This window comes from Dasypus novemcinctus, chromosome 25, assembly GCF_030445035.2.
Source record: "Dasypus novemcinctus isolate mDasNov1 chromosome 25, mDasNov1.1.hap2, whole genome shotgun sequence".
NCBI classification, from domain to species: domain Eukaryota; kingdom Metazoa; phylum Chordata; class Mammalia; order Cingulata; family Dasypodidae; genus Dasypus; species Dasypus novemcinctus.
Genome location: NC_080697.1, coordinates 16,825,727 through 16,852,819, shown reverse-complemented (window position 1 = coordinate 16,852,819; position 27,093 = coordinate 16,825,727). Strand labels below are relative to the sequence as shown.

The window sequence follows — 27,093 nt, the reverse complement described above, 5'->3', positions numbered from 1 at the left end:
CCCCATGAAAAGTCTTTGCACCTTGCCAAACATTAATTTTTGCATATTGATCTTGTATCCTGAAAACCTGCTTAACTTATTTATTAGTTTAAATAGTTTTTTGCCTCTTCTGTAGGATTTTCTCTATATAGGAATATATAGAATCATGTCATTCTTCCAATTTGTATGCTTTTTTTTTAGGAGGTAATGGGGATTGAACCTGCGACCTTGTACATGCAAAGCAGGTGCTCAGCTGCTCTGCTGATCTGGGTGCTTTTTATTTCTTTTCCTTGACTAGTTTCCTTGGCTAGGACCTGCGGGACAATGTTTCGGTGACCTCTTTTGACTGCTCATCAATCTTCTTCTGTTCCTTATAGATCTCAGCTATTTTTCAAGTTGTCACAGTTGCTGAATTAAGGACCTCCAGGTAATTAATATATTAATAGAACTGATATCCCAGAAGGACTGTTTGACTTTTTTAAAAAGATTTTTTATTTTATTTATTTCTCTCCTCTTACCCCCCAGTTGTCTGTTCTCTGTGTCCATTTGCTGCGTGTTCTTGTCCGCTTCTTTTGTTGTCAGTGGCAAGATTTGTTGCATCATCTTGTTGTGTCAGCTCTCCGTGTGTGTGGTACCATTTCTGGACAGGCTGCACTTCCTTTCACGCTGGGCGGCTCTCCTTACGGGGTTCACTCCTTGCACGTGGGGCTCCCCTATGCGGGGGACACCCTTGCGTGGCACGGCACTCCTTGCGCGCATCAGCACTGTGCGTGGGCCAGCTCCACACGGGTCAAGGAGGCCCGGGGTTTGAAACGTGGACCTCCCATGTGGTAGACGGACGCCCTAACCACTGGGCCAAGTCCACTTCCCGAAAGAGCACTTCCCTGACTGGGAATCGAACCCGGGCTGCGGTGGTGAGAGCGCCAAATCCTAACCACTAGACTACCAGGGATGTTTGATTTTGATGCACATACTTTCCATAACCACCTATTTTCATATTACTTTAATTTCTTCTCTTCCTTAGGAAAAGCAGCCTTTTTTTATTTTTTTGGAGAACCCTTCCTTGTGGATACAAATTGTAGCACATTATTTTGCATTCATTTTTGCAGCCAGAAGTTCCTATTATTCTACATTTAAATTGATCTAATTCCCTCTATCTAGTCAGGCCCTTAGATTCAAAGTCAGAAGAGCTGGCTTTAAGCTTTGGCCCTGCCATCCACTTTCCCTTCTTGGTTTTCTCTTCCTTCTCTGTAGCGTGAGGGAGTTGAAGTGGATAATGTTTAAGGTTCCTTCTCACTCCAACAATCTATCACTTAGTTCTTTTAAAAATGTAAGTCATTTCAGTCCTAGACTCCTTTTTTTTTTAAGAAGTTTTAGATCACATAAATATTATATAAAAAATAGAGGGGATTCCCATATGCCCCACTCCCACTGCCTCCTAAGGTCCTAGACTCTTGATCGGTGAACTGAGGATGGAAAGAGAATAAGGGGAAGCAGACGTGGCCCAGTGGTTAGGGCGTCCGCCTACCACATGGGAGGTCCACGGTTCAAATCCCGGACCTCCTTGACCCGTGTGGAGCCGGCCCATGCGCAGTGCTGATGCGCACAAGGAGTGCCGTGCCACACAGGGGTGTCCCCCGTGTAAGGAAGCCCCACGCGCAAGGAGTGCGCCCCGTAAGGAGAGCTGCCCAGCGTGAAAGAAAGTGCAGCCTGCCCAGGAATGGTGCCGTCCACACGGAGAGCTGACGCAACAAGATGACGCAACAAAAAGAAACACAGATTCCCGGTGCTGCTGATAAGCACAGAAGCGGTCACAGAAAAACAAACAGCGAATGGACACAGAGAGCAGACAACTTGGGGGCGGGGGGAGAAGGGAGATAAAAAATAAATAAATAAATCTTAAAAAAAATAATTGAAAAAAAAAAGAAAGAGAGTAAGAAGTTGGGATTCACATGGGATAAAGATCTAAGCTACCTAACTGCTTAGTAGTTCATTTTATTAAGTAGTAGAGGTTTTAAGATAACCTGTTTGGATAAAGATAAGAGAAATCCTGGATTGCAGAATTTTTGTTACAAAGAATGAAGCTGGCATGGCCTGGAAAGGTAAAAGCATGAAGGAAAAAAAGGTGACCTTCTTTAGCCAAGGGTCCAACTTGGAAGTACAGAGGAGCTGCCAGTAGGGGTAAAACATGTTGGTTTCAAAATATTATTTTGTATATAGAGAGTCAAAGGCCAATAGCCATATGACTGACCTTGGATTGGGAGTAGGCAGCAGCAATAAATGTCTCTTTGACGCCACCCTAGGCTTAAGCCCCGATTCAGCCTGTGGGCTCCTCTTCCCAACAGCCAGTGGGCTCGCCCTACAACCTGCAACGCCTGGGCAAACCTGGAGGCTTTGAATCTGGTTGTCCATAAGAAAGAAGTTGAAACTGTAAGATTCAATGTTTTCAAAAAGATTTTTTTCTATTATGGAATATAAAATTGAAAAATACAGAAAAGTAGAAAACATGCCAAATTAAAAAAAAAAACAAGTTATATAATTTAGGTATAAATACCATTACTATCTTGGTATATTTCATTTAAGGGTTGATTTATTTATTTAATTTTTTTAAAAAAAAGATTTATTTATTTATTTCTCTCCCCTTCTCTGCCCCTGGCCCCAGTTGTCTGTTCTCTGTGTCTGTTTGCTATGTGTTCTTCTTTGTCCGCTACTGTTGTTGTCAGCGGCACGGGAATCTGTGTTTCTTTTTGTTGTTGTTGTGTCATCTTGTTGTGTCAGCTCTCCGTGTGTGCGGCACCATTCCTGGGCAGGCTGCACTTTCTTTCCCGCTGGGCGTCTCTCCTTATGGGGCGCACTCCTTGTGCATGGGGCTCCCCTGCGCGGGGCACCCCTGCGTGGCACAGCACTCCTTGCACACATCAGGACTGCACGTGGGCCAGCTCCACACGGGTCAAGGAGGCCTGGGGTTTGAACCGTGGACCTCCCATGTGGTAGACAGACGCCCTAACCACTGGGCCAAGTCACTTCCCAAGGGTTGATTGATTTAATGAATATTTACTTGAGTCCTCTGATACACTGGGCACAGTGCTAGGCCTTGGGGGATACTGAGGTGAACTCAGCAGACAATTGTATCTGTTTTTTTCCAGTTGTCTTCTAGACATTTTTCATACATGCAAAAATATTTTAAACTTCTTTCAAATTTTAAAATTCTTTCAAATAATACTTTATCTTGCATTATTGTTTTTAAAAAATCTCACTTCCTTTTTCTAGTAATAGTTTCATACACCTTGGATGTTTGATTTTAGTTTTAATTGAACTAGGAATATTTTGCTTTCCTCTTTGTTATTTCCACTTCTAGCCATGAACTCAAAGTGGTTAAGATGAGTAAGGTACCAAGGAGGGAAAATGGTGTTTTTGAGGTGGAATCCTTAGGCGTCCCTCCACCCCCAGCCCCATCAATTTTCTACTGTTCTCACAGAGTCACTTGTTCCTGCAGTGTTAACTCTTCCAGGTGGAGAGCCTTCTCTCCACCCAACTCTGTTCTTGCTTCTAACAACCAGGGCTCCAATTGCTCCATCTCCACTCAGTACTGAAGCAGCCACTCTTGAGTGGGCCTCAGTTCCACACCTCTTCTGCAGTTCCTGGTCCCCAGGAGGCCCTGAGGAGCATTGCCCAGGACCGCCTCGTGCTTTGCCTGATTGCATTTGGTGACTGTAGCGGATGCTGTTGATGCCGCATACTCCCTTGACCCACTTTAGACCACCTGCAGGTGACAGTTTCCAACATGCTGATAGCCTCCCACCTCAAGCACCTGTGTCTCTCTTCTCATGTCTCTCTCTGGTTCTCAAACCCAAATCTTCACCATCTTTGTGTTTTCTGAAATCAGTTCTTTCAGGAAGCCTGCATCTCTTTGCTCTGTATGTTTGTTGCTCCCTTAACAGCAATTCTGGGAAAGGGGGATTTGAGAGGGTGATGGAAGTGGAGATATATATTGGGATAGATTTCTACATTGGGTACTGTGCGTGCATTTAAATTGGCTCTTTAAAAAAAAAAAAACTTTTAAAAATAGCATGTCTATAGTTAAAAAACAAAAATCAAACAGCACATAGACCCACCCAGACCCCTAAACCCCTTCCCAGAAGCAACTACTATGGCAGAAATACTCTAGGCTTATACAAGCCCAGGGATCTAATATAGATCACTCTTGTTTTTCATAAATGGGAGCATAATATACATATAATATACATAATGCATGCTTTAAAATTCAGCACATGTATTGGAGAGCACTCTAAAAGAGAGCTACTTCGCTTTTTTTCTCCTTAAGTTTATGATGTTCTGTGGTTTGGAAATCCCATAATTTATTTATCTGTTTTAAATGGGCATTTGATTGTTTTGATTATTGGTTATCACAAACAATTCTGCCTGATCATCCTCATACATATATTTTTGTACATTTTTTTTTTTTAGATTTATCTTATTTATTTCTCTCTGCTCCCTTGTTGTTTGCATTTGCTGTGTCTGTTTGTTGTGTGCTGGTCTTCTTTTTAGGAGACCCCAGGAACTGAACCCAGACCTCCCATGTGGGAGGCAGGTGCCTAATTGCTTGAGCCACCTCTGTTCCCTGCTTTGTTGTATCTCTCATTATGTTTTTCTCCTTGTGTCTCTTGTTGCATCATCTTGTTGCGTCAGCTCGCCACACCAGCCCATCAGTTCAGTCCATCATGTCAACCTGTCACCTCAGCTCATCATGTCAGCTCATTGCATCAGTTTATCTTCTTTAGGAGAACTGGAAACTGACCCCAGGACTTTCCATGTGGTAGGTGGGAGTTCAATCACTTGAGCCACAACCGCTTTCCTATGATTACATTTTTGTCAACACTAAATATAATCAATATATTGATTGTTCTGGGTGGGTCCCAGAACAATCCAGATGTTCCCTACCCTTTGGTAACAGACTGAATCGGGGTCACGGGCACATTGCCAGTTGTGACCCATGGGCCCCCCATCCTGTCCTGTTCATTGAGCCCTTGGTCTAGACCCCCAGGGGAGCCTGGTCAGGCCACTCTCGCCTTGGGCATGGTGAGCTGCACAATGGCCCGGAGGCCCTTTTGACTCAGAGTCACGGGCTGTAGCACTTCCTCTGTAAATTTAGCCCTGGTGCCCTGCCACTCTTCCCTCCCTCCCATCTGTGCTCTGCCTTCACTCCTCCCAGAAAATTTGCATCCTGCAGCAAGGGGAGGGCTCTCTCAGACTGCTCCACTGAGCCATGGTCTGCTCCGCTGCCCCCCTGCTGCTCCTGGCCATGACTCTCCCCCTGCTGGGGTCACCAGCTGTCCAGCCTGTAAGTGAGCCTGGGGTGAGGACCAGGTAAGGTCTGCCAGGACCTTCGGGTGTGAGAGAAGGCAAGGGGGCAGCGCGCACGGAAAGGGTAGGTGGATGGGGCGAGGCTGAAGGGAGGCAAAGTAAAGTGTAAGGAAAGAGGCTGGTGGTTACAGGATGTCCACCCATTCAGTCTTACTTCCCAGGGTGGGCATGGCTTCTGTTTCTCTATTTGAGTCCTGTGAACTCTGATGATGCTGGCAAATGCTCTTCAGGTCATGCCTGCAATTTAGAAATGAAAATAAAGAAAAACTTTTCAGATCTGGGATCCATTGGCCTAGAGGACAGGAAAGAATCTAAGGAAAGGCAGCAGGAGTCTAGTTGGGTACTTTTTGGTTTCTCTTTTCTTACATGGGACTATTTAACTCTAGCTCTGTCTCTGTCTCTAGCTCCAGCTCTAGCTGTCTCTGTCTCTCTCTCTGTCTCTCTCTCTATATATATCCCTATCCCTGTCTGTCTGTAGCTCTGTCTCTGTCTCTATCCCTGTCTCTGTTTCTAGCGCTCTCTCTGTTTCTAACTCCAGCTCTAGCTCTGTCTCTCTCTCTGTCTACATCCCTATCCCTGTCTCTGTCTATAGCTCTGTCTCTTTATCTCTATCCCTATCCCTGTCTCTGTCTGTAGCTTTATCTCTGTCTATATCCCTTTCTCTGTCTCTAGCTCTAACTCTGTCTCTAGCTCCAACTCTAGCTCTAGCTCCAGCTCTAGCTCTGTCTCTAGCTCCAGCTCTAGCTCCAGCTCTAGCTCTGTCTCTAGATCCAGCTCTAGCTCCAGCTCTAGCTCTAGCTCTTGCTCTAGCTCCAGCTCCAGCTCTAGCTCCTGCTCTAGCTCTAGCTCCAGCTCTTCTGTCTCTAGCTCCAGCTCTAGCTCTAGCTCTTCTCTGGCTCCAGCTCCAGCTCCAGCTCTGTCCCTGTCTCTGTCTCCATCTCTACTCTAACCTCCACCATCTCGATCTCCATCCATTTCCACCTCCATATCTATGGACAGATGGATAGCCACATGCCCCAGCAATTTTGAGAAAGGAAGGAGTAGGTGAGGAAATAATTTACAGGAGCCAGAGACCATGGGAAGAGGCTGCCTTCTGCTCACCCTTGTGGCAATCCTGTGGAGGAAATGGAAGTCTCCCAAGCCTCTGGACCTGTGCCAGCTCTGCCCCCGCCTCCCGCGGGCACGCGACACCCAACCATTTCAATTAGCCTAGAGGCCCAGGGCCAGGTGGATTCAGGAAGGAATTAAGCAAAGCATGTTGACCCTCCAGGGTGTGCCTGACTCCTGGTCTCCGGAGGCGGCCCTGGGGCCTCGGGCCTGGCGCCTCTCCCCCCCCCCAAGCCTGCTTGCTCCCGAGGCGCAGCTGTGACTCCAGGCACGACGAGGCGCTTCAGGGAAACCGAGGCAGGCCAGACAAGCAAGCGCCCTGGAAACGGGGGTCAGCCTCCCCTCAAAGGCCTTTCCTCTGCTCTGTTGCAGGGACAGAGTCAGGCTGGGGGTGAGTCTGGGCAGCCTCTGGACCAAGAGAGTGGAGCCGCTGGTGAGTGGGTGGGCGGAGGAGGGGGGAAGGAAGGCCTGTGCCGCGGGGGCAGAGAAAGAGGACTGACCCGCGTGGGGCCGGCATGCTGTGGTCCTTGTGAGCGTGCTCTGGGGAGTGGGGGGTGTCGGGACGAGGCCCTGAACCTGCGTGGGGGGCGCACCGTGGCGAGGGGGAGCCGCGGCCTACCTGAGGCCTCCTGTGCGCCTGCGGAGGCTGTGGGACGCGGGGGCCCTCCCCGCGTTGGGGCGGCGGCGCGGGCCTCGCCGCCTCTCCCCGCAGCTGCCCGTCTGCACCTGCAGAATCAGTCCTGGCCGCTGTCTACGTGCACCTGGACTTGAAGAAGCCCTGGCCACCTGCGCTCTCTGGAGCCCTGGCCCTCCCCCCTGCCTCTGCCTCCTCGTCCCCAAGGGCAATCACCGGCCTCCACCTCACGACAGGTAGGGGGGACGGCTCCTCAGCCCTGCCTCTCAGGGCCACCGTGCTGGGGAAGGGACCTCAGAGGATGGAGCCCGGGCTGCCCTCCCTCCTGCAGAGCCGCTCCCCACTTCTTTCTCCCCAGCCTGCTCCTTCCTCACCTTCCCCCCAGACAGAGCCCTGAGGGCAGGCGGTTGCTCCGGCCGCCTCCCCCCAGTGACCTCAGCGGCGCCGAGGCCTGGCTGAGGAGGCAGTCCCTGGTGGGGGCGCTGGACTGGGGCGCCTGTGACTTGGGAATCGCGGTGTAGACCCAGCCCCCGAGCCCCTCAGGCCTCTGGCAGTGGCCAGTCGCCCCTCCCTGGCTTTCTCAGACAACCTGCCCTTCTTGTATTCCCCGTCCTGCTGTCGCAGAGTGCCACCCCAACCAAGATGGGCACTTCGACTGTGCCTGCCTCTCTGGGTACCAGTGGAACGCCAGCGTCTGCGCCCACCGCTCGCCCTGCCAACCCGCCCCGAACCTCCGGCCTTGTGGCTGTCTCGTCTTCAACCATTCTGACCCTGGGTACTGCCAGTTGCTGCCGCCGGGTGAGGAGGGAGGGGAATTTGGAAACCCCTTCGTGGTTTTTCCTCTCTGAACCCTCTGTTTTCCAGCTGGCTCAAGCCCAGCTGCTCCTCTGGGTGGGAGAAAATTCCCACTGTCGTAGCAGTTTACAGCACCTGAGTAGTGGGACTGATGGACAACAGGATCCGGAGACACTGGCCAGGGGGAGAAAGTGCTGCAGTGACCTTGCTCTTGACCCTAGGCGGCCAGGAAGGGGTTCCGGCAGGGTTAGGGTTAGGGTTAGGGCGAGCCACCTGGGGGAGGGAAACGCAGAAGTCAAAAGGGCTCCCTCTTTTCATTCCCCATCACAGAAGCCAGGTGGGGAGGGAGGGTGGAGGTGGGGAGGGAGGGTGGAGAAGGGGAAGGAGCAAGTGCTTAGCTGCGAGGCCGGGAGTTCCTCAGAGGCGCCCTGTCTCCTCCTCCCCGCAGCCCCTGCGACCCTGAGCCTGAACTCCAGGCTGCAGCCCCCCGGCAGCACACTGAACCTGACTCTCCTCGTGACGCAGGAGGTCGCCCACCTGCGCTGGTTCCTGTGGCGCGCAGGGAGCCCCAGCCCCATCCTCCTGCAGCCGGGGACACAGGTGTCCCTGTCCTCTAGCCAGGGCTGGGCTGCCCTCAGCATCGTCAACATGTCCCAGCCCTGGGCAGGTAGCTGGCCTGTCCTCTCCTTGTCTCTCTTCTCCCCCTTCTCTTCTTCCTCCCCTTCCTTCTCTGCTCTCCTTCACCTCTTCCTCCCACTTCTCCCTCCCTTCTCCTTCCTTTTCTTTTCTTCTCTTCCTTTCCCTTTCCAACTTTGCATTTATGCTCCCTGGGAAACAAAAGCGAAGAGAGCCATCGGTGTGAAAAAGTATAACATGGAGAATGCTGGAAATAGGGTCTCAGTTTCAGGTCCATGTTTTTCTTCAGCATGGGAAAATGGCAGGGGGCAGGGCAGAAGGCACAGAGGGTCATGCTGGAATTCAGGCTAATAAAAGGGCCAAGAGCCTCCTCTGCAGGTCTCTTCTTCCTTTCGGGGGCAGGGATGTCCTCTGAAAGGGCTGCCCCGGGATCCTTCTGGCTGGGGCTAAGCACCGGGGAAACGCAGAGAAGCGGGACACGCAGGCTGCCCTGGACGGCGGCGTGGGGAGTGACGCAGGTTCTGTGGCGTGGGTGGGGCTGGAGGAGCGGGGCGGTGCAGAGGATGTGTATCTGCAGGTGAGTACAGGTGCTGCTTCGAGGCCCAGGGCTTCAGGTGGGAGCTGCACCAGGAGGTGAGGGTGCCCTTGCAGGCGAGAGACGTGGCTCGGCTCCCAGACCAGCTCTCCATCTCCTGCGCCGCCTCCCCGGGCTTCCAGCTGAGCTGCTGCCTCCCTAGCACCCACCTGGCCTACCCCGCTTCCTGGAGCCCCACGGAGGGCAGCCACGGTATGAAGAGGGGCCCTGCTGGCAAGGGCCGGGGGAGAAGGGGCAGCTCGTCTCCTGCAGGCTGAGACTCCAGCTCACCTGGGACTTCGGGGCCCACGGTTCTGGGTCCACGTGAAAATAACCACATGGAGAGAACATTTCGCAGAATGCTTTAACTTACAGAGCTTTTAACTCTGACAATACATTCTGTGAAGTTAGTTTGATGGCTGTCCCTTTTTTTTGGTTTTTTTTTAAAGATTTATTTATTTATTTCTCTCCCCTTCACCATGCCCCACCCCGGTTGTCTGTTCTCTGTGTCTATTTGCTGTGTCTTCTTTGTCCGCATCTGTTGTCATCAGTGGCATGGAAATCTGTGTCTCTTTTTGCTGAGTCACCTTGTTGTGTCAGCTCTCCGTGTGGGCGGCGCCATTCCTGGGCAGGCTGCACTTTCTTTCGCGCTGGGCAGCTCTCCTTACGGGGCGCACTCCTTGCGCGTGGGGCTCCCCTACGCGGCAGGGCACTCCTTGTGCGCATCAGCACTGCACATGGGCCAGCTCCACATGGGTCAAGGAGGCCCGGGGTTTGAACCGCGGACCCCCCATGTGGTAGGCGGACGCCCTAACCACTGGGCCAAGTCTGCTGCCCAGGCCGTCCCATTTTGTGAGGGAACTTGGCTTTGTATCCTAGTTAGGGACACCCAGGATTCAGTTCCAGGTCCCCTTCCTCAAAGTCCACGCTCCGTTCTGCGCGTGCACTGTTCGGCTCGTCCCTTCCCTGCGTGCCCTCATGAAATTGCTAGAAAGACTGATGGCATCTCGCTGGCTGCTGGTTTCCAGCTCTGCCCAGGCCTCGTGCCAGCCCCTCCCCTCCTCTCCCCCCAGCCTCTGTGTTCAATGTGTCCAGTGCCCGGTCCGGTGCTCGGTGCCTCGTGCTGGCCGCTCGGAGCTGCCCCCCAGTGGACACCACCTATACTTGTGAGCTGCAGAGCCCAGGACTGGCGCCTCTCAGGGTCCCCGTCTCCGTCACCATCATCCAGGGTAGGTGGGGCTCGGGGCTCCAGCTGGCCCACCCCCCACGGGCGCGCCTCCTTGGGGGATCCTGTTCTGGGCCCGGCGACCAGGCTCTGGCTTCTGCCCGCGGAAAGGCTTGGGGTGGGTGCGGTTGCCGGGTGCTCCCTGACTGGCCTTCTGCAGATGGAGACCCCACCTGCCCGGCGGACCTCTCGGCTGTCACCTGGAACGTTACCAAGGCCGGCTACGTGGCCCAGGCCCCGTGCCCCGGGAACAGGACGGGCGTGGTGACGAGGGCCTGCGGGCCCGGCGGGGTCTGGGGACCCCCCCGCAGCAGCTGCACAGACGCGGGGCTCCTGGCCGGGCTTCAGAGAACCCGGGTATGGTTTCCGGGCCCGCGGCCCACGGGCCTCACCCTTGCTCCCCAGGGCCTGCGGGCTGCCCGCCGTCGGCACCCTTTCACCCAGAGTCCCAGCCAGAAGGTTACCCCGCTTCTCTGAACTGGAGAGCTAGCGGAGCTGGGAAGCAGGTGCGGGCTGGGGGGGGCCTAAAGCAACCAGGGCGCTTAGCCCCCCCAGGAGGCCCCCACCTCAATCCCACCAAGTGTTCCTGCCACGAAAACCGGTGTCTGTTCCTTCCCGGTGGCCCACGCCCCTGTCTGCTTCCTCCCTCTCCAGGAAGAGGTGTAGGGTATCGGGTGGGGTGAGGGAAGGAACCAGAGGCGGGCTGAGGAGGTGGCCCTCAGGACGGTGGCTCTGCTGCCGTCCCACCTTGCCCCTGTCGTGTGTGTGTCAGCTGCTGCGGGCAGGCCAGGGCTGGCCTGCTGAGGAGGTGCCTCGCATCCTGGCGGAGCTGCCGGGGCAGGCGGAGACCGTGAGCTCCTCCTCTGACTTACTGGCCCTGCTGGACACCGTGAGCTTCCTGGCTGAGGTGGTGACGGAGGCGGGAATGCAGCTTGGCCGCAGTGCGCTGGAGGTGAGAGCTGCCGGCCGCGGCGGGGCCCAGCTGGCGCAGGGCCGGGGCCTCTTCACCTGCGGGCGCGCCCGTCCCTCTGATGTCCCCATGGCAGGCAGCTGCCCTTTCTAGAGTCCCAGGGTCTGCCCCCCTCATCCATTTCTCCCCCCGGACACAAGTCTCCTAGGCCTGGGGGTGTAAGAAGGCCCAGTGCTGGGGGAGGCAGGAAGCGGCGTGGAGACATGACCACAGATGCCGCCCCGCACAGGGGGTCGTGCGGCTACGGCACGACCCGCCACACCCGCGCACCCACGGGAACGCGGGGCCCACGTGGAGATATTTAAGGACACTCGGGCTTGCTGGATCACCTAGATCACCTCTGAGTACGGACATCAGTTGGTGACCCTTGAACTGCGGCCAAAGGAAGAGCCTGCGGCAAGGACACTGTCACGTCTAGGAGTCCCTGCCCAGCTGGATGCAGAGACGTGACCGTGGCCCCACGTCAGGATGCCGTGCCCACTGGCACAGGCGCCATCCCTGGCTTCACAGGCCTGCAGGGGTCAAGGAGTTGGGGAGGGGCTCTCTTAGGCCCTGGGTGGTCCCAAGGGATGGAGGGCAAAGACGGTCTGTCAGACAGAGGGGCCAGGAGTGGACAGGGCGGCTGGCAGCTGCCCAGGTGGGCGCTGAACAGCACCCCAGGCTCCCCACCTAGCAAGTTCCCTTCACGGTCAGGCCTCCCTCTCCCCCTAACCTTGGTCTTCTCGCCCTGGACTATCTGGGGGCCTGTCGTCCCCAGAGCCCCTGTCTCCGGGCCGTGGGCCCCAGCCAGTAGGGCTCGTTTCCTGTTGGGTGCACAGGACCTCCTGAGAACCACAGACAAGCTCCTCGACTTGGACGCCCGTTCTCTGTGGACGCCGGCCCACTCCCAGGAGCCCTCGGCGGCCTCGGCACTCCTGCTGGCTGTGGAGAGCCTGACCCGCACCCTGCGCCCGCAGGACCACCCCTTCTCCCTCCACTTGTCCAACGTGCAGCTGCAGACCCGGCTCCTCAGCCCCACGAGTCCTGACAACTTCAGAGTTTCCTTCTCCACTCAGCCCCAACTGCAGGCACAGGTTTCCAGGCACTCCTTGGCCCCTCTGGTCCGTAACGGAACCGACGTCCGCATTACCAGCCTGGTGCTGCGCAAAATGGACCACCTCCTGCCCTCCAACTACGGACCAGGGCTGGGCGGCTCCCTCTATGCCACTCCTGGCCTGGTCTTCTCCCTCTCCATCATGGCAGGGGAAGAGGCCTTCAACCAGGGACAGGTCACCATGGACTTTGGGGACACAGAGGGCACCGCCCACTGTGTTTTCTGGGACTACAAGATGTTCCAGGGCCAGGGGGGCTGGTCGGATGAAGGGTGCCGGGCCCAGGAAGCCAGGGCCCGCCCCTCTGTTCGCTGCCTCTGCGGGCATCTCACCGCCTTCTCCATCCTCATGTCCCGACGCGCCACTCTGGACGACGCGACCCTGGAGCTGCTGAGCCAGCTGGGCCTGGGGGCCTCCATACTGGCCCTGCTCGTGTGCCTGGGCGTGTACAGGCTGGTGTGGAGGGTCGTGGTCCGGAACAAAGTGTCGTACTTCCGCCACGCGGCCCTGCTCAACATGGTGCTCTGCCTGCTGGCCGCAGACACCTGCTTCCTGGGCGCCCCGCTGCTTCCTCCAGGGCCCCGCAGCCCGCTCTGCCTGGCCGCTGCCTTCCTCTGCCACTTCCTCTACCTGGCCACCTTTTTCTGGATGCTGGCGCAGGCCCTGGTGCTGGCCCACCAGCTGTTCTTCGTCTTCCATCAGCTGTCCAAGCACCGGGTCCTCCCCCTGATGGTGGTCCTCGGCTACCTGTGCCCGCTGGGGTTTGCCGGTGTCACCCTGGGCCTCTACCTACCCCGGGGGCAATACCTGGGGGAGGGGGCCTGCTGGCTGGACAGCAAGGGAGGGGCGCGCTACACCTTCGTGGGGCCGGTGCTGGCCATTGTGGGCGCGAACGGGCTGGTGCTCACCACGGCCGTGCTGAAGTTGCTGAGGCCGTCACTGTCGGAGGGGCCTCAGGTGGAGAAGCGCCAGGCCCTGCTCGGGGTCATCAAAGCCCTGCTCATCCTCACACCTGTCTTTGGCCTCACCTGGGGGCTGGGCCTGGCCACTCTGCTGGAGGAAGTCTCCATGGTCCCTCACTACATCTTCGCCATTCTCAACAGCTCCCAGGTGGGTGAGAGGGTGGAGGCTGGGCTTTCGGCCCTTTGAGATGGTCTAAGTCCCTTCCCGTCCTGTCTCAAGGGGGAGATCATGGTGGGAAAAGAAGAAACCTAGACTCTGGAATTTTAGAAGGCTTAGGTTTGGATCTCAGGGCCTCCACTGCCTAGCCGGGTCACCTCTCTGAGCTTTGGTTTTCTTCTCAGTGAAACAGGGATGGCAACACTACCCGCCCTGCTGTCCGTCCAGGTGGTGAGCTCAAGAGGCTCCTGCACATGGGAATTGGGAATTAAGAGGAAGCTCAGAGAAAGGGAAGCTGAAAGGAAGAAAGGGAGAGGATGAGAATGGCTCCCGGCTCTGGGTTGGCCCGAATCAGCAATTTCATGCACTCAGCCCAGCTTACCCACTTTCCTTCCAGGGGGCTCCCTGTTCCTCAAAGTTAGCAGTGACTTCCTCAAACACCAAGGTGGTGGGGCTGCCCAAGGGAGAGCACTTTCTGGGACCTGGGAGCCCTCACCCCCTTCACCTGGGGACTTACCCTGTCCTTGTTCTTTCTTCCTTGTTTCTCTCTGAGCAACTTTGCTCTTAGCTGCAGGGACGCACGTGTGTCTTGATGATAGCTCTTCCCTTTAGATGTTAGAGGCAGATTTTAGAGGGGAAAACCAAGGGGCAAGGGAGCCCCTGGAGCGCAGGTTATAATCAGGAGCCCAGGAGTCTGATTCTGATGCTCTGGGGTTGCTCCTCCCCATCTTTGGAGAGCTTGAACCTAAAACATGCTCATTCTTCCTTCACTGTCTTCCCTGTCTGTAAAAAAGCTCAGGCTCTGACACAGTTGACAGGATAAATGGGAGCATGGTCACCATTCAGTTCTTGAGAAGCGACTCTTTTTTTTTTTTTAAGATTTATTTATTTATTTAATTCCCCCCCTCCCCCGGTTGTCTGTTTGTGTCTATTTGCTGCGTCTTGTAAGTGTGGGCGGCGCCATTCCTGGGCAGGCTGCACTCTCCTTCACGCTGGGCGGCTCTCCTTACGGGCGCACTCCTTGCGCGTGGGGCTCCCCCACGTGGGGGACACCCGTGCGTGGCAGGGCACTCCTTGCACGCATCAGCACTGCGCATGGGCCAGCTCCACACGGGTCAAGGAGGCCCGGGGTTTGAACCGCGGACCTCCCATGTGGTAGACGGACGCCCTAACCACTGGGACCTCCCATGTGGTAGACGGACGCCCTAACCACTGGGCCAAGTCCGTTTCCCAGAGAAGCAACTCTTGAGGGTGAGTTAGGAAGGAGAACAATACTGACAGCTGTAATACACTGACTTCTTCCTATGTGCCATCATCTGCTTGAATCCTTCCTACAACCTTGTGAACCAGATGCTGTTCTCCTACCCCTTTTACCTGCAAGGACACTGACATGCAGAGAGGTGACATAACCTGCTCCTGGTTGCCCACCTGAGCAGCAATGGGCGGTGGTGGTTGGGGGGGGGGGGGGGGAGAGCCAGGAACAAGTGTGACTGATTCTGGCCCACTCTTGCTCTTCACTGCACCACCCCAAAGAGAAGCCAGGGGATTGTCCGTGCCCAGTTCTTTGATAACTGCTTTGTGACTTGGGCAGTAAGAAAACAGGAAGGAAGGCACCAGAAATGGATCTTCCGTACCAAATGGTGATAAAGTACAGAAAAAGTATAGTGGAAAGCTTCAGGGTGTGAGTTAAGCAAGAGGACAGAGAACAAGGGAAGGCAGGAAGGGAGCAAGTTGATGGGGTTGATTCCTTCTTGACCAGCTTATCCCCATGTCCGTCCTCTCAGGGTGTCTTCATCTTACTGTTCGGTTGCCTCATGGACAAGAAGGTGAGTCTTCCCACCTCCCCTCCTGCCTGACTCACAGTCCAAAGGTCAGGGCTTCGGCTGGCATGATCCCGGCTCTTGCTTCTCCTCCAGGTCCGGGAGGCTTTACGCAAACGCTTCTGCAGCACCCTACCCAACTCCACCACCTCCCTGGTGAGTTGCTAGCTTCAAATTCTCAGTTTTCCCCCGAGGGCAGGTCAGAAGCAGTTTTTCCCCAGCCTTTCCCAGAGGAGATGGGCAGAGTCAGAAGCTGAGAGAAGACTGGGGTGGTTTTTTGAGAAGGGATGTGTTTTGGGTTAGAGCTTTCCAGTCAGAGCAGTCAGAATCAGATTCCTGGGCTCTGGATTACCACCAGGACTTCCCAGGACTCTCTGGTTCCTTGGGTTGCCCATCTGAAAATCTGCCTCCGGTTAGCATTTGAAGGGAGAAGGTAGGCTCGACACATATGGAGTTACTCTAGCTGAGAGCAAATTTTCTAGGATCGCTGCCGCCCAGGCCAGATGGCAGTGAGAATGTAGAAATGGGCGCCATCTCTCCAGAGGAGAGTTGTTTATAATAAGAATCACCCTGCAAGCAGGCCTTTCCACCCCTCTGTAGGCCACAAATGAAACCTATATCTTGGAGCACAGCAAAGAAAGAAGTGAAAATGCCAGGTGAGAATTAAGCAATCTTGGGAGCCATGGCAGCAATGTGGAGCGGAGGAGGGTGTTGCAAAGAGCTTCCTGGAAAAGCTCATGACAGAAGCCTCCTCTTCTCACACCTATTGCAGCACAAAGCTTGGGAAACAGGCTTTTCCAGGGTAGACCTTCCTAAATGGGCTGGAGAAGGTGGAGGTGGCAGGGGTGGAGAGCTTTTCCCAGAGTGCAGAGGGAGTTTCACCAGCACCAACCCTAGACTCTGAAAAGGCCTCTTACACTCTCACATTCTCAATCCTCCAGAAAACCCTAGGGGAATTCTTGCTTCGAAGGAACCGTCAGTGGAGAGCTTGGTGTCCAGAGGGGAGCTGGCAAGCAGAAGTTGGGCAAGGTCTCCTTTCACCAGCCCAAGAGCTTCAGGACAAGCTCCTTGCACAGGGAAGGCAGAGGCTTCAGAGTGAACTTGGCTGGTGTTCCCGCAAAGGAGCTGAGGCTGTGTGAGGAGCCCATGATAAGCCCCGTCCAAAGTTCTTTCCCCTCCCAGAGTTTAGCCCTTGGGAAAGGTGGGCTTAGATTTCCATCATTTACTTTCATTTCTCTTGGGGCTCACCTATCCCCATCCCTAAACATCCAAGCAAGAATTGCATGAAACACTAAATAAGTCACCTGGTCAATCAGCCTGCCTTTCCTGCAAAAATAATCAGATATCCAAATTCATAGTAATTCCAAGTAAAACTGTTTCAAGCCATTTTTAACTTATGCAACAGGACGTTACATATATATGTAGTGAAATCGTTTTAACTCTTCAGTGATTTCTGATTATTTCTTCTCAATAGTTATGAAGAAAGGATAACTTAATTGGCATGGACTCTAATCTTCCAGGCATTGGAGGCAAAAGGCAGAGTTTGGTTTGCTTGTCAGAGTCTAGGAAAAGGTGAAGATAATATGTTCCTTTCTTTAATCTTGAAAAATATATCAATATATAATGTACGTTTTATAGATGTATTTGAAGTGGAACAAATATGAGCACATTTGCAAGAACATGTTTCAAAACTCCAAAGTAGAGGGAAACATACCACAGACTGCCAAGATGAAGGGAAAAGTTTACAAACACTTAAATTTAAAAGCAACAGGATCAAGCTAGGACTAGATATAGAGAAGAAAGACTTAAGGAAAACCTTTAGAGGACTCTAAGATGTCCGGCTGCATTAACTCAAGGAATTCAGAAGAGGAGATGATAGGATTCTGAAATAAATTTTAAATAAAATAAATGAAAAATTCTGATGAATCATTCTGTTAAAAATTTATGGAAACTGAAAAATAAAAATTTTAAAAAATTCATGGATACTTTCTATAAAATAGAATGGGGAAGTAGTCTGCTAAAATAAAAATGACTATGTACTACATGCTGTTGAAAGTATTTTTTTACAAACATCATAACTTATTTAATGATTTGTGTCAATACTTTCATTGTGTAAAAACTGGTCTTGATGTTTCTCTAATTGGATTCGATCATCATCTCAAATAGAAGATACCAATTTATTAAGGCAGTTTCATGTTTCTCTTCCCTCATTCTCTTTCTGATCCCAAAGAAGGCAGACAGCTCTCAAAACAGGCTCTGCCTCACTAATTCTCCAGGCAACACAGTCATGCCTCAATTCCACTTCATTTCTCTTTCACTTCATTAATATTTACAGTTTTAATTTTTTTATTATAAGCAAGAATTTTGGATTACAAATTCAAACAACACATACTTTAGAAGGAACAGATTCCTTTTCTGTGTTTCTACAAATGTTTTTATTCTATTTTCCTTCTCGAATGGTTGGACATACTTAATGTGTGCTCTTTTGATAAAAACACATTTAGAAGTGAGAGAAGAAATGACATTAGGCCTTTGTTCATTTGGCTCCCATCCATTAAAAAAAAAAGTTAAAAGGACTGAAAAGGAAAGCTCTGGAGGTAAAAATAAGAAACTGACATTTAGCAGCAATTCCATTTCTAAAAAGATGATAAGGGGATAGATAAATGTACAAAGGATTTCAATTCCAGCAAGTTAACATTATCAAAAAAACTGGGAACCAAGAGGCACCTGGTAAAATAAATTACAATACAGCCACACAAAGGAATACTATGTGGTGATTTTAAAATGCTGATGTGGAAAAATGTTTAGCCTATACAGCAAAGTAAAACAAAAAGGTTCTACAACAGCATTATATTATGCATTTTTGTCCCTGTGCTCATAGAAATATGTGTATTTTGAGAAGAGATATCCTTCTCTTATTCTCAAAATATTACCAGTGAATATCTCAACTTGATTTTTCATTTTCAACATATTCTATATAAATAGTTTGTATTCTTTTTTACAATGAGCATGTATTTTAATATTAGAAAAAATAAAATTATTTCAAAATGATTCTGAACATTTTGCATATTTAAAATATAAACTTGACAAAAACAAAATTTCCCCTGGAATTTAGTTTGTAAGGTAAATGACATCTGGGGATCCTGAGAAAGCTTTGAACCCTCTCTCTGGAGTTTTGCTTTGGGAATCAATTCTGTTTGATCACTAATGGTCCTTTAAGCATGAAAGAAAAAATGGCTCCTGATCTGGTTTGCTGGTTTCAAACATTGCCAACATGTCTAAATACGTCTTGTCTTTCTTCATAGTGTATTTCCTTTCAGAATAATAGCTCTACTCACTATCTCTGTCCTCCTATCCCCACCTCCTCTCATTTCTTCTCCATGATCCTTCTTCACTGGAACGGTGGAGTACACCTGTTCAGAGCCGCAGATAAACCACAGTGGATACAGGCAGAGGACCTCTGAGCCATCCATTCAAGCCTGAGAGAGACCGGGGAGGTCCCACTAGGACTTCCACTTCTCCAGAAAGACCAGGACTTGAGAGGCCTCAAGAAAATGAACAAAACTGAGAAAAGATAGAGGGACAGGATAGGCCGAGAATAATTAGGGCTCTTTCGGAAAGAAGGCAGAATACTTGTCTCTTTTGTTAGCCCTCAATAAATATTTGTTGAATGACTGAACTATCTAGACCAAAGGAAGAATGTGAACTTCCACTGAGTCAGAGACCAGAAGAAGCCAACAACTGGGGGCTGGGGAAGTGTGAGTGCAGCATCTGAAGCTTGACTGAGATGAGGACAAATAAAAGACTCTGTTCCCAAATGGCCGGCTGGGACAAGAGAGGGCCTAATTAAAGTTTTACATGAAAAGAGAGACACTTAATAGCTCAACCAGGTGTCTCAGAATGAACTTTAAGGGCTACATCAGAGGAGGTACCTCTAACTGCCACAGCCAGGGACCTATCTTTTGAGCAGTTATGCTAATGAAACTTGGCTTTCTCTTACATATATGGAATGTCTTAAAACAGCATACAATTACGAATACTTGGCTGAACCTACAACCCAACTTCAAAACTAGAACTTTCACACCACTGAAGATGCCTCTGTGCTCCTCCAGTCCAATTTCACTGCACCCTGTCCCTATCAATAGAGGTAACCTCTATGCTGAATATTTTTCCCTTACCTATTTTTTCCTAAACTTACTAAACTCTGTACTTTCACCAGTTTTTCTATTAATGTCCCTTTTCTGTGTCAGAATCCCACCCAGGACCTCATGTTGCATTTAATTGTCATGTCTTCTCTGGTCTGTGACAGTTGAGACAGCCTTCTCATTTTTTCACGACCTTGATAGTTTTGAGTATTGGCCAAGTATTTTGTAGAATGTTCCTCAATTTGGGTGTGTCCAAAGTGTCTCATGGTTAGACTGGGGTTAGTTAGACTGGAAAGAAGACCACCGAGGTGAAGTAATCTTTTCATCCTAACATCTCAGAAGGTACGTCACACCCACGTGATGTCACTGACTAATGTTTACCCCGATCAAGTGGTTAAGGCCACTTATCGCCTTCACCACTGTGAGGACACTGACCTCCCCTTTCCACAATCTATTCACAAGTCACTAAGCCCAGCTCATAGTCAAGGAGGCAGTGTTATGCTCCCCCTCCCAGAGGGGAGATATCTGCATATATTGTTTGGAATTCTTCTGTAAGGAAGAGTTGTCTCTTCTCCCTTCCCTTAATTTTTAAGAAAATAGTTTTACTTCATCTGTAGGTATACTAGAAATGTACTTAGTTTTACTTGTTTTTGAACATTTCCTGTCAATAGACATTAATTATTTACAATATTTTGCTGTTAAAAGCAATCCTGTCAGGGAGTAGATGTAGCTCAGTGATTGAGCACCTACTTCCCATGTACAAGGTCCTGGATTCAATCACTGGTAGCTCTTTAAAACAAACAAAAAAAGCAAGCAATGCTGCTGTGAGCACTGTTTCTGTCTTCTGGTAGTTGTGTACAAACGTTTCTTTAGGGAATATACTTACAAGTGGGCATCCTGGATCATAGAGCATGTCATATTCAAATGTGCCAGATCATGCCAGACTGTTTTCTAAAGCGGTTGCACCAATTTGTAGTTTTACCACATGTGAATCACCAACATGAGGGATTCTCAACCTTGATAGTTTTTTACCAGTTTGGTGGGTATAAAATACTATCTCATTATGATCTTAATTTGGGTTCTCCTATATTACTAATGAGCACCTTTTATGGTTATTCTCCATTTGTGTATCATTTCCTAAAAAATATCATTTGTCCATTTTTCTTACTGAATTGTCTTTTTTTAAATTATTATCATTGATTTGTAGTTCTCTCTATAACTCAGATCCTTTGCAAGATACATGGATTGCAAATATCTTTGCCCCATCTGTCTGTCTATCTGATCATACAGAGAACAAAAGTTATCATTTTAATGTAGTCAAATCTGTCAATCTTTTCTTTTCTGATTAGCACTTTAAATGTCTTAAGAAATCTCCTTGGGAAGAGGTCTTGGCCCAGTGGTTAGGGTATCTGTCTACCACATGGGAGGTCCACGGTTCAAACCCCGGGCAGCCTCGACCCGTGTGGAACTGGCCAATGTGCAGCGCTGATGCGCGCGAGGAGTGTCATGCCACTGACAACAACAGAAGTGGACAAAGAACACGCAGCAAATAGACACAGAGAACAGACAACTGGGGCGGGAGTGGGGAAGGGGAGAGAAATAATAAATAAAATAAATAAATCTTAAAAAAAAAAAAGAAATCTCCTTACTCTAAGATCATGGTGATATTTTTTCTAAAAACTTTTAAAGTTTTTTTTACCACTTATATTTAACTTAATTTTGAGTGGATTTTTAGATTAGTTATAGGAATATAGTGTTTTCCAGTATTAAAAGCTCATATTATGTTGAAATTACCCAAAGAAACCATGGGGAAAATGATGAGACACTCAAATATCCTTTTAAGAGGTTGGCACTAGGTTCCTTGCCCAACCTGCCCCTGAACTAGAGTGTGATTCCAATGGTCAGTAACTTCATACATCTAAGCCAAATTCATACAAGTGGTGTGGGAAATAAATGCATTTGAACTTTGTATGACTTGTTCCTATTGTAAAGGTTACACCTGTTCTATTGTAGATGTTGCAATTGTTCTTTATTATTGTAATGATGTTGCAGTTCAGATAGCAAACAGCTGCTTGGTAGTTTCCAATTAATACAAGGTGGAAACTAGGGTTGAGGATCTCAGTTCCAGAAGCTGGGTAGTCCCCTGGTCCCATCTTTATCTTCTCTCTTGTGTCTTTCTCTCTGTACTTAATTTCTTTAACTTCTACGCTGCCTTCCCTTCGAGCCAACCTATTGCTGAGCTGATTGCAGCAACCAGCACTCAATGTGGGGCCTGAAGGGAGGCTCGCAGCAAAGTGAGTGCAAATGAGCCTTTGGTTTCTTCCAAACACAAGCATACGTGTTATTTAGTCTAGTCTGACTATCAAAAAACTGAAAGGATGCACAGTATATTGATCAAAATAAAAAACTTCTTTATACTTCATTTAAATCCTGATAAACAGAAGCATCTTCAAAGGGTAAAATCAATTTACTTCAATTGAGCAAAGAAAAAATGGTGTTATTCTAAAGCAGGACCCTCTTTATGCTTCTAACAACCTCGTGGTTGATTAATATGGTTAGATGTTAGACGCTCCAAATGAGTGATTAAAGGTCAAATTTCCCTTAAGCCTAATAAAAATAATCAGTTCTCTAATACTTCTCCACTTTATTAAAGTTGACTGAGAGGACATTTATGTATCTATACATTTACTGTTGTTTTTCAGTGTGGTTTAGGTTCTCAATTATCTTTCTATATTAAGTTAATTTAGGCACATTGGTTTGTATTTTATAGAAAACACTTATCTTTAGGACACAAATAAGAGTGAGTATAATTTGCAAATGTTATAAAGATGATTCCAAATCTCACCAACCTTCTTTTCCAGGTTGCAACCACTCGTTTAGCCGATAATGAAGACAGAGACCAAAAAAGTAAAAAGGTGAAGAACAAGTGTGAATGTATCAATACCTGGGTAAGATTTTGGTGACTAAGAAATCCCTGAAAGAGCAGTAAGTCATGATTATTGAAATGCTCAGGGCAATGGCAAGGCTTAATTGGAAAATATTTAACAGAAGGCCACAAATTTTGCTTTCCTAAGAGGAGCTGGGAACTATAGATGTCACTTAGTAATGCATTGAAATGGCATTGCCTAGTGTGAGTGTTTCACAAAAATTTCAGGTCACCACTTCTTGATTTATTATTTTGGATAAGCTTCCACTATCATAGCATGTCCCTGTAAAGAGAAAAAAAGAAAAGTGAAGTTAAATGAGGGCAATGAAAGGCAATGAATTCAGACAGTAGCAGACGACTAAGGGGCAGGCAGCAGAGAACCATGGGATAAGCACGGGCTCTGGAGTTTGATCCTGGTCCTGCCATTCAGTCGCTGTGTGATTGGGAAAATCATTCGTCACTCTGCACTTCGATTTCCTCATCTATAAAATGGGGTTGATGGTGCCTAACTCAGGGTGTTCCTGTGAGCCCTAAATTAAATAACACGCATATATAAAGTGCTTTGTATCACACATTCCTAGTGGATGCTCCATACATGATTACTATTAAAACAAACAATCACAGTGACTTTTTTCACTCTACAGAAATAAACATGATAAAATGAATGCTAACAAAGGTAGATTTCTAGATGAGAAAACTGAGGCTTTGAAATAAATATTAAGTAACTCACCCAAATTACACAGCTCTGAAGCACCAAGACTAGGATTTGATCTAAATGATCCCAAAGCCCAGGTCTTTCTCTTCTTTACTGTTCAACACAAGATGATCTGAGGGGCCCTAACGGTGTGTCAATTTATGATCCCATGATCTAAATCCTATCTGAGAATTACCTCATTCTATCTTATTGACTGCCATCAAACCAGTTAACTGCCTAACTAATCCTTGCTTCCACATTTAATTCAATCCCCACAAATATTCATTAAGGAAATATTATGTATAAGGCACCAAGTTGGACCCTGTATAAGTATAAGGTCTGGACATGTTCCTTGTCTTCCATCTTGTATACACTGTACTGTAAAGCATTTTGGTAAAGGCACAAGCAAACAAAACAGGGATGAGAAGCTTCCACTGATTTGGGGGTTGTGTTGGAAAAGCCCCTAAGAAGACAGAATACTCCTTCCCCAGTTTTATCTAAAATGCACTGTTTTCACATTCCAACACCTTCTATTGCTCTAGATCAGTGATCTCATCTGGGGTGGAGGCTGATGGCCATGGCTCCCAGGGGACATTTGGCAGTGTCTGGAGATACTTTTATTGGTACCTAGTGGGTAGAGGCTAGAGATGCTACTGAAATTTCTACAGAGCACAGAACAGTCCCTCCAAAACAACTTTCTTCCCAGCCCAGACTGTCAACAGTGCCAAGACTGAGAAAGCCTGCTCAGCGCCACAAAGATCACTTCCTCCTCTGATCTTCTCACTGTGTTTGTACCACTCATTTGGCTTTTTTTTTTTAAAGGAGGTACCAGAGAAAGAACCTGGAACCTTGTACATGCAAAGCAGGGAAGCAGGTGCTCAACCACTGAGCTACACCCACCCCCCTCATTTGGCGCCTGATGTAACAACGCCAGGTTTAATCTAGCTTCTAATCTAGCTTCTCAGATGCAGCATGTGCTCTCTCCCCACTACATGGAAAGATTCTAGCAACAAGGAGCTTGGCTTTATTCTTTGCTCACCCACAAAAGTGTTCAGTACTGTATTATTGATACTGAACATGCTGAATAAAAAAATTAGGAAACAAACACTCAAAACCAAAGAATATCATCCAACGTGGGTTGTGTTCACATAGTACGATGGATGCTGCTATGTCCAAGTTGTCTCCTTCCTTTAAACTTGACATAGAAAGACAGGGGAGAGGTCTGGAGTCCCAGAGGACCCAAGTTTTATATAGATGGGGTTACACAGATGAAAAAAGGCTTTGATTGCAAAATCAAAAATGTTTAGCCCATAAAGAACTGATCCCTTGTTTCTTCAAAGTCTCTGAGGAAGAGAGCCATAAAGTAAAGGCTTTTAAAAGTAAGATGTTTATGATTTTCTAGCTCTTATTCAGAAAGCTTCTGAAATCTGGAGAAAAATGAAAGCTGCTCACAATCAGGAAACAAACAAAACAGACTATAACCAGCCTTCCTTTCAGGTCTTCACTCCCAGAGTGAAAAGCTGTAGCAGGTAGCAGGTAGCAGGTAGCAGGTAGGGTGTTTCATCCGCACTCCCAGGGAGGCCAGGCAGGAAAAACTATTTCTCCCAGCCAAACAGCCACAAATTACCCAGAGGTAAATTACTTTCCTTAAGGTATTGTTCATTCCTCTAGAAAGATAGTTTACCTCTTGAAAACATTTTACAGATAAAGTCTCAGGGCGACTAGATAAATGAAATAAAATTTTATTATTAAAGAATAAAATACATCAAGATGTTAAGAATTTTAGTATCTGGTGAGGGGATTATAGGTGACTTAATTTTTTTCTATATACTGTTAATATTTTCCAGAATTTCCATCATAAGCACATATCACTTTCATTAACAAAAAAGTAAACAATATTTTGGGAAAAAGTTGTACCATTATGAACAACTCAATAGGTTACTTTTTCTCCTTAGTTGTCAGTCATCAGAAATATTGCTTTAAGAATGTTCCAGGGAAGTGGATTTGGCTCAACTGTTAGAGCATCCGCCTACCATATAGGAGGTCCACGGTTCAAACCCAGGGCCTTCTGACCCATGTGGTGAGCACGCAGTGTTGATGCATGCAAGGAGTACCCTGCCACACAGGGGTGTCCCCCGCATAGGGGAGCCACATGTGCAAGGAATGTGCCCAACATGGAGAGCTGCCTCATGCAAAAAAAGTGCAACCTGCCCAGGAGTGATGCCGCACATGTGGAGAGCTGATGCAGCTAGATGATGCAACAAAAAGAGACACAGATTCCTGATGCCACTGACAAGAATGCAAGCGGACACAGAAGAGCATATAGTGAATGGACACAGAGAGCAGACAGTGCGGGGGGAGGAAGGGGAGAGAAATTAAAAATAATAATAGGGAAGCAGACTTGGCCCAATGGATAAGGTGTCTGCCTACCACATGGAAGGTCTGTGGTTCAAACCCTGGGCCTCCCTGACCTGTGTGGAGCTGGCCTATGTGCAGTGCTGATATATGCAAGGAGTGCCATGCCACTCCTACACAGGGGTGCCCCCACGTAGGGGAGCCCCACGTGCAAGGAGTGCGCCCCATAAGGAGAGCTGCCCAACACGAAAGAAAGTGCAGCCTGCCCAAGAATGGCACCGCACACACGGCGAGTTGACACAACAAGATGATGCAACAAAAAGAAACACAGATTCGTGGTGCCACTGATAAGGATAGAAGTGGTCACAGAAGAATACACAGTGAATGGACAGAGAGAGCAGACAACTAGACAACTGGGGGTGGGGGAAGAGGGAAGGGGAGAGAAATAAATAAATAAATAAATCTTTAATAATAAATCTTAAAAAAAAAAAAAAAGAATGTTCTAATATGACTTCCGGGAAAATAGTGGACTAGAAAGACACGAGACTCTCTTTTCCTTCAGAAAAATAACTAGAGGACAGGCTGAAACATAGAAAAAGATCTTCTAGGGTTTAGGACACCAGGCAAAGGCTGAATACTGCCCAGAGGAGAGAGGGACAAAGGAGGGAAATCGGGACCATGGAACAGAGAGATGAAACCAGCCCCACACTAAAGACACTTCAGAATGCTACAGACAAAGGTGCCTCCACTTTCCTGGGGATCTACCACCCCAGGAAAGGGGAGAGAGAGGGACAGAGCCTAAGGCTGACTCAGCTTCTGACCCATAAATATGGCCTGCTGTGTCCTAGGAGCCCTTCCAGGCTGGGTCGGGCCATGCCATTGTTTGCCTTGGGAGCCAGCAAAGGGCTAAAGATATGCAACCCTCCCAATCTCTTTCTCTACTAACCCAGACTGATTGTTAAGGACTCAGGGGACCAGAAATATTTCCTAGTCAGGAAAAGGGAGAGGGCTGCCAGAGAAGGCTGGAGAATTTTCTCAGAGAAAGTTTGAATTACAAGGTTCCTAGCCTCCAGACAGAAAGCTCTATCACACTGATCCTGTCTGTGTTGCAACAGACTCAGACCAGGCATTGAACTGAGTGCTGTCAAAGAGCACCATCTGCTGGCAGACCAAGGAAGTGCATGTGAAAAAATTATAAATAGGAGAGGTTGTTCTGGCCTCTAATAGCATCCATTCCCAAGGCCCTAGGAAGCGAGTCTACAACCAATTACTGGGTCCAGTGCCTGGTTTTGAGCAACCAACAGGGACAACCCTAACAATCCAGGTTGAGCCAAGAATCAAAAAGCAATGGTAACACACAACCTCCGGCTACTAAATCCCTACAAGAGAGAAAGAAATTGAGCATCTGCATAAACTACATCCTAATCAGATGCCTAGAGATCAGCAAAAAAATTGAGCCATACTAAGAAAAAAGAAGACATGGCTCAAGAAAAGCTCATATCAAAGACCCAAAGATGCAGAATTTGAGAGAACTAATCAGTGAGATGCGCAAAATTTCCAAAATCAAATTAATGAGTTGAAAGACAATATGGTTAAAGAGATAAATGACATCAAGGAAAGACTGAGCGAACAAAAAGAATTTGAAATCCTGAACAGAAA

At 48.9% G+C, this 27,093-nt stretch overlaps 2 protein-coding genes across 4 annotated transcripts in view; one reads left to right on the top strand and one right to left on the bottom strand.

Annotated features, from left to right (window-relative positions):
• The first annotated feature begins 356 nt into the window (after positions 1-356).
• Positions 357-16,629, top strand: ADGRF3 (adhesion G protein-coupled receptor F3). 2 transcript variants are annotated; one of them, XM_071211909.1, is made up of 14 exons: positions 357-406; positions 6,823-6,883; positions 7,183-7,320; positions 7,709-7,882; positions 8,328-8,546; positions 9,093-9,302; positions 10,163-10,318; positions 10,475-10,671; positions 11,087-11,266; positions 12,103-13,485; positions 15,279-15,320; positions 15,411-15,470; positions 15,915-15,970; positions 16,256-16,629. In XM_071211909.1, the coding sequence occupies exons 5-14, from the start codon at positions 8,528-8,530 to the stop codon at positions 16,263-16,265; spliced, it is 2,313 nt and encodes a 770-aa protein (XP_071068010.1). In that variant the 5' UTR covers positions 357-406; positions 6,823-6,883; positions 7,183-7,320; positions 7,709-7,882; positions 8,328-8,527; the 3' UTR covers positions 16,266-16,629. The 2 variants fall into 2 exon arrangements, with proteins under 2 accessions (XP_071068010.1, XP_058143720.1); XM_058287737.2 differs by lacking the exons at positions 357-406; positions 16,256-16,629 and adding an exon at positions 5,238-5,320 and having other exon boundaries at positions 15,915-16,051.
• A 5,220-nt stretch (positions 16,630-21,849) lies between these two features.
• The window catches only part of HADHB (hydroxyacyl-CoA dehydrogenase trifunctional multienzyme complex subunit beta), a 40,246-nt gene continuing 35,002 nt past the window's right edge, over positions 21,850-27,093 (bottom strand). For both annotated transcript variants that reach the window (XM_004447548.5, XM_071211910.1), the window contains exon 16: positions 21,850-22,668. In XM_004447548.5, the coding sequence (XP_004447605.1) occupies positions 22,633-22,668 (36 nt within the window). In that variant the 3' untranslated portion in view covers positions 21,850-22,632. The remainder of the gene's footprint in view (positions 22,669-27,093) is intronic.

What these genes read in the sequence shown, in the direction of transcription:
- ADGRF3 (XM_058287737.2), top strand. Translation starts at nt 5,246, where the DNA reads ATGGTCTGCTCCGCTGCCCCCCTGCTGCTCCTGGCCATGACTCTCCCC. An exon ending in CCCCACGGAGGGCAGCCACG is followed by an intron (nt 9,303 to 10,162) that starts GTATGAAGAGGG and finishes CTCTCCCCCCAG; the next exon opens with CCTCTGTGTTCAATGTGTCC. An exon ending in CCGGGCTTCAGAGAACCCGG is followed by an intron (nt 10,672 to 11,086) that starts GTATGGTTTCCG and finishes TGTGTGTGTCAG; the next exon opens with CTGCTGCGGGCAGGCCAGGG.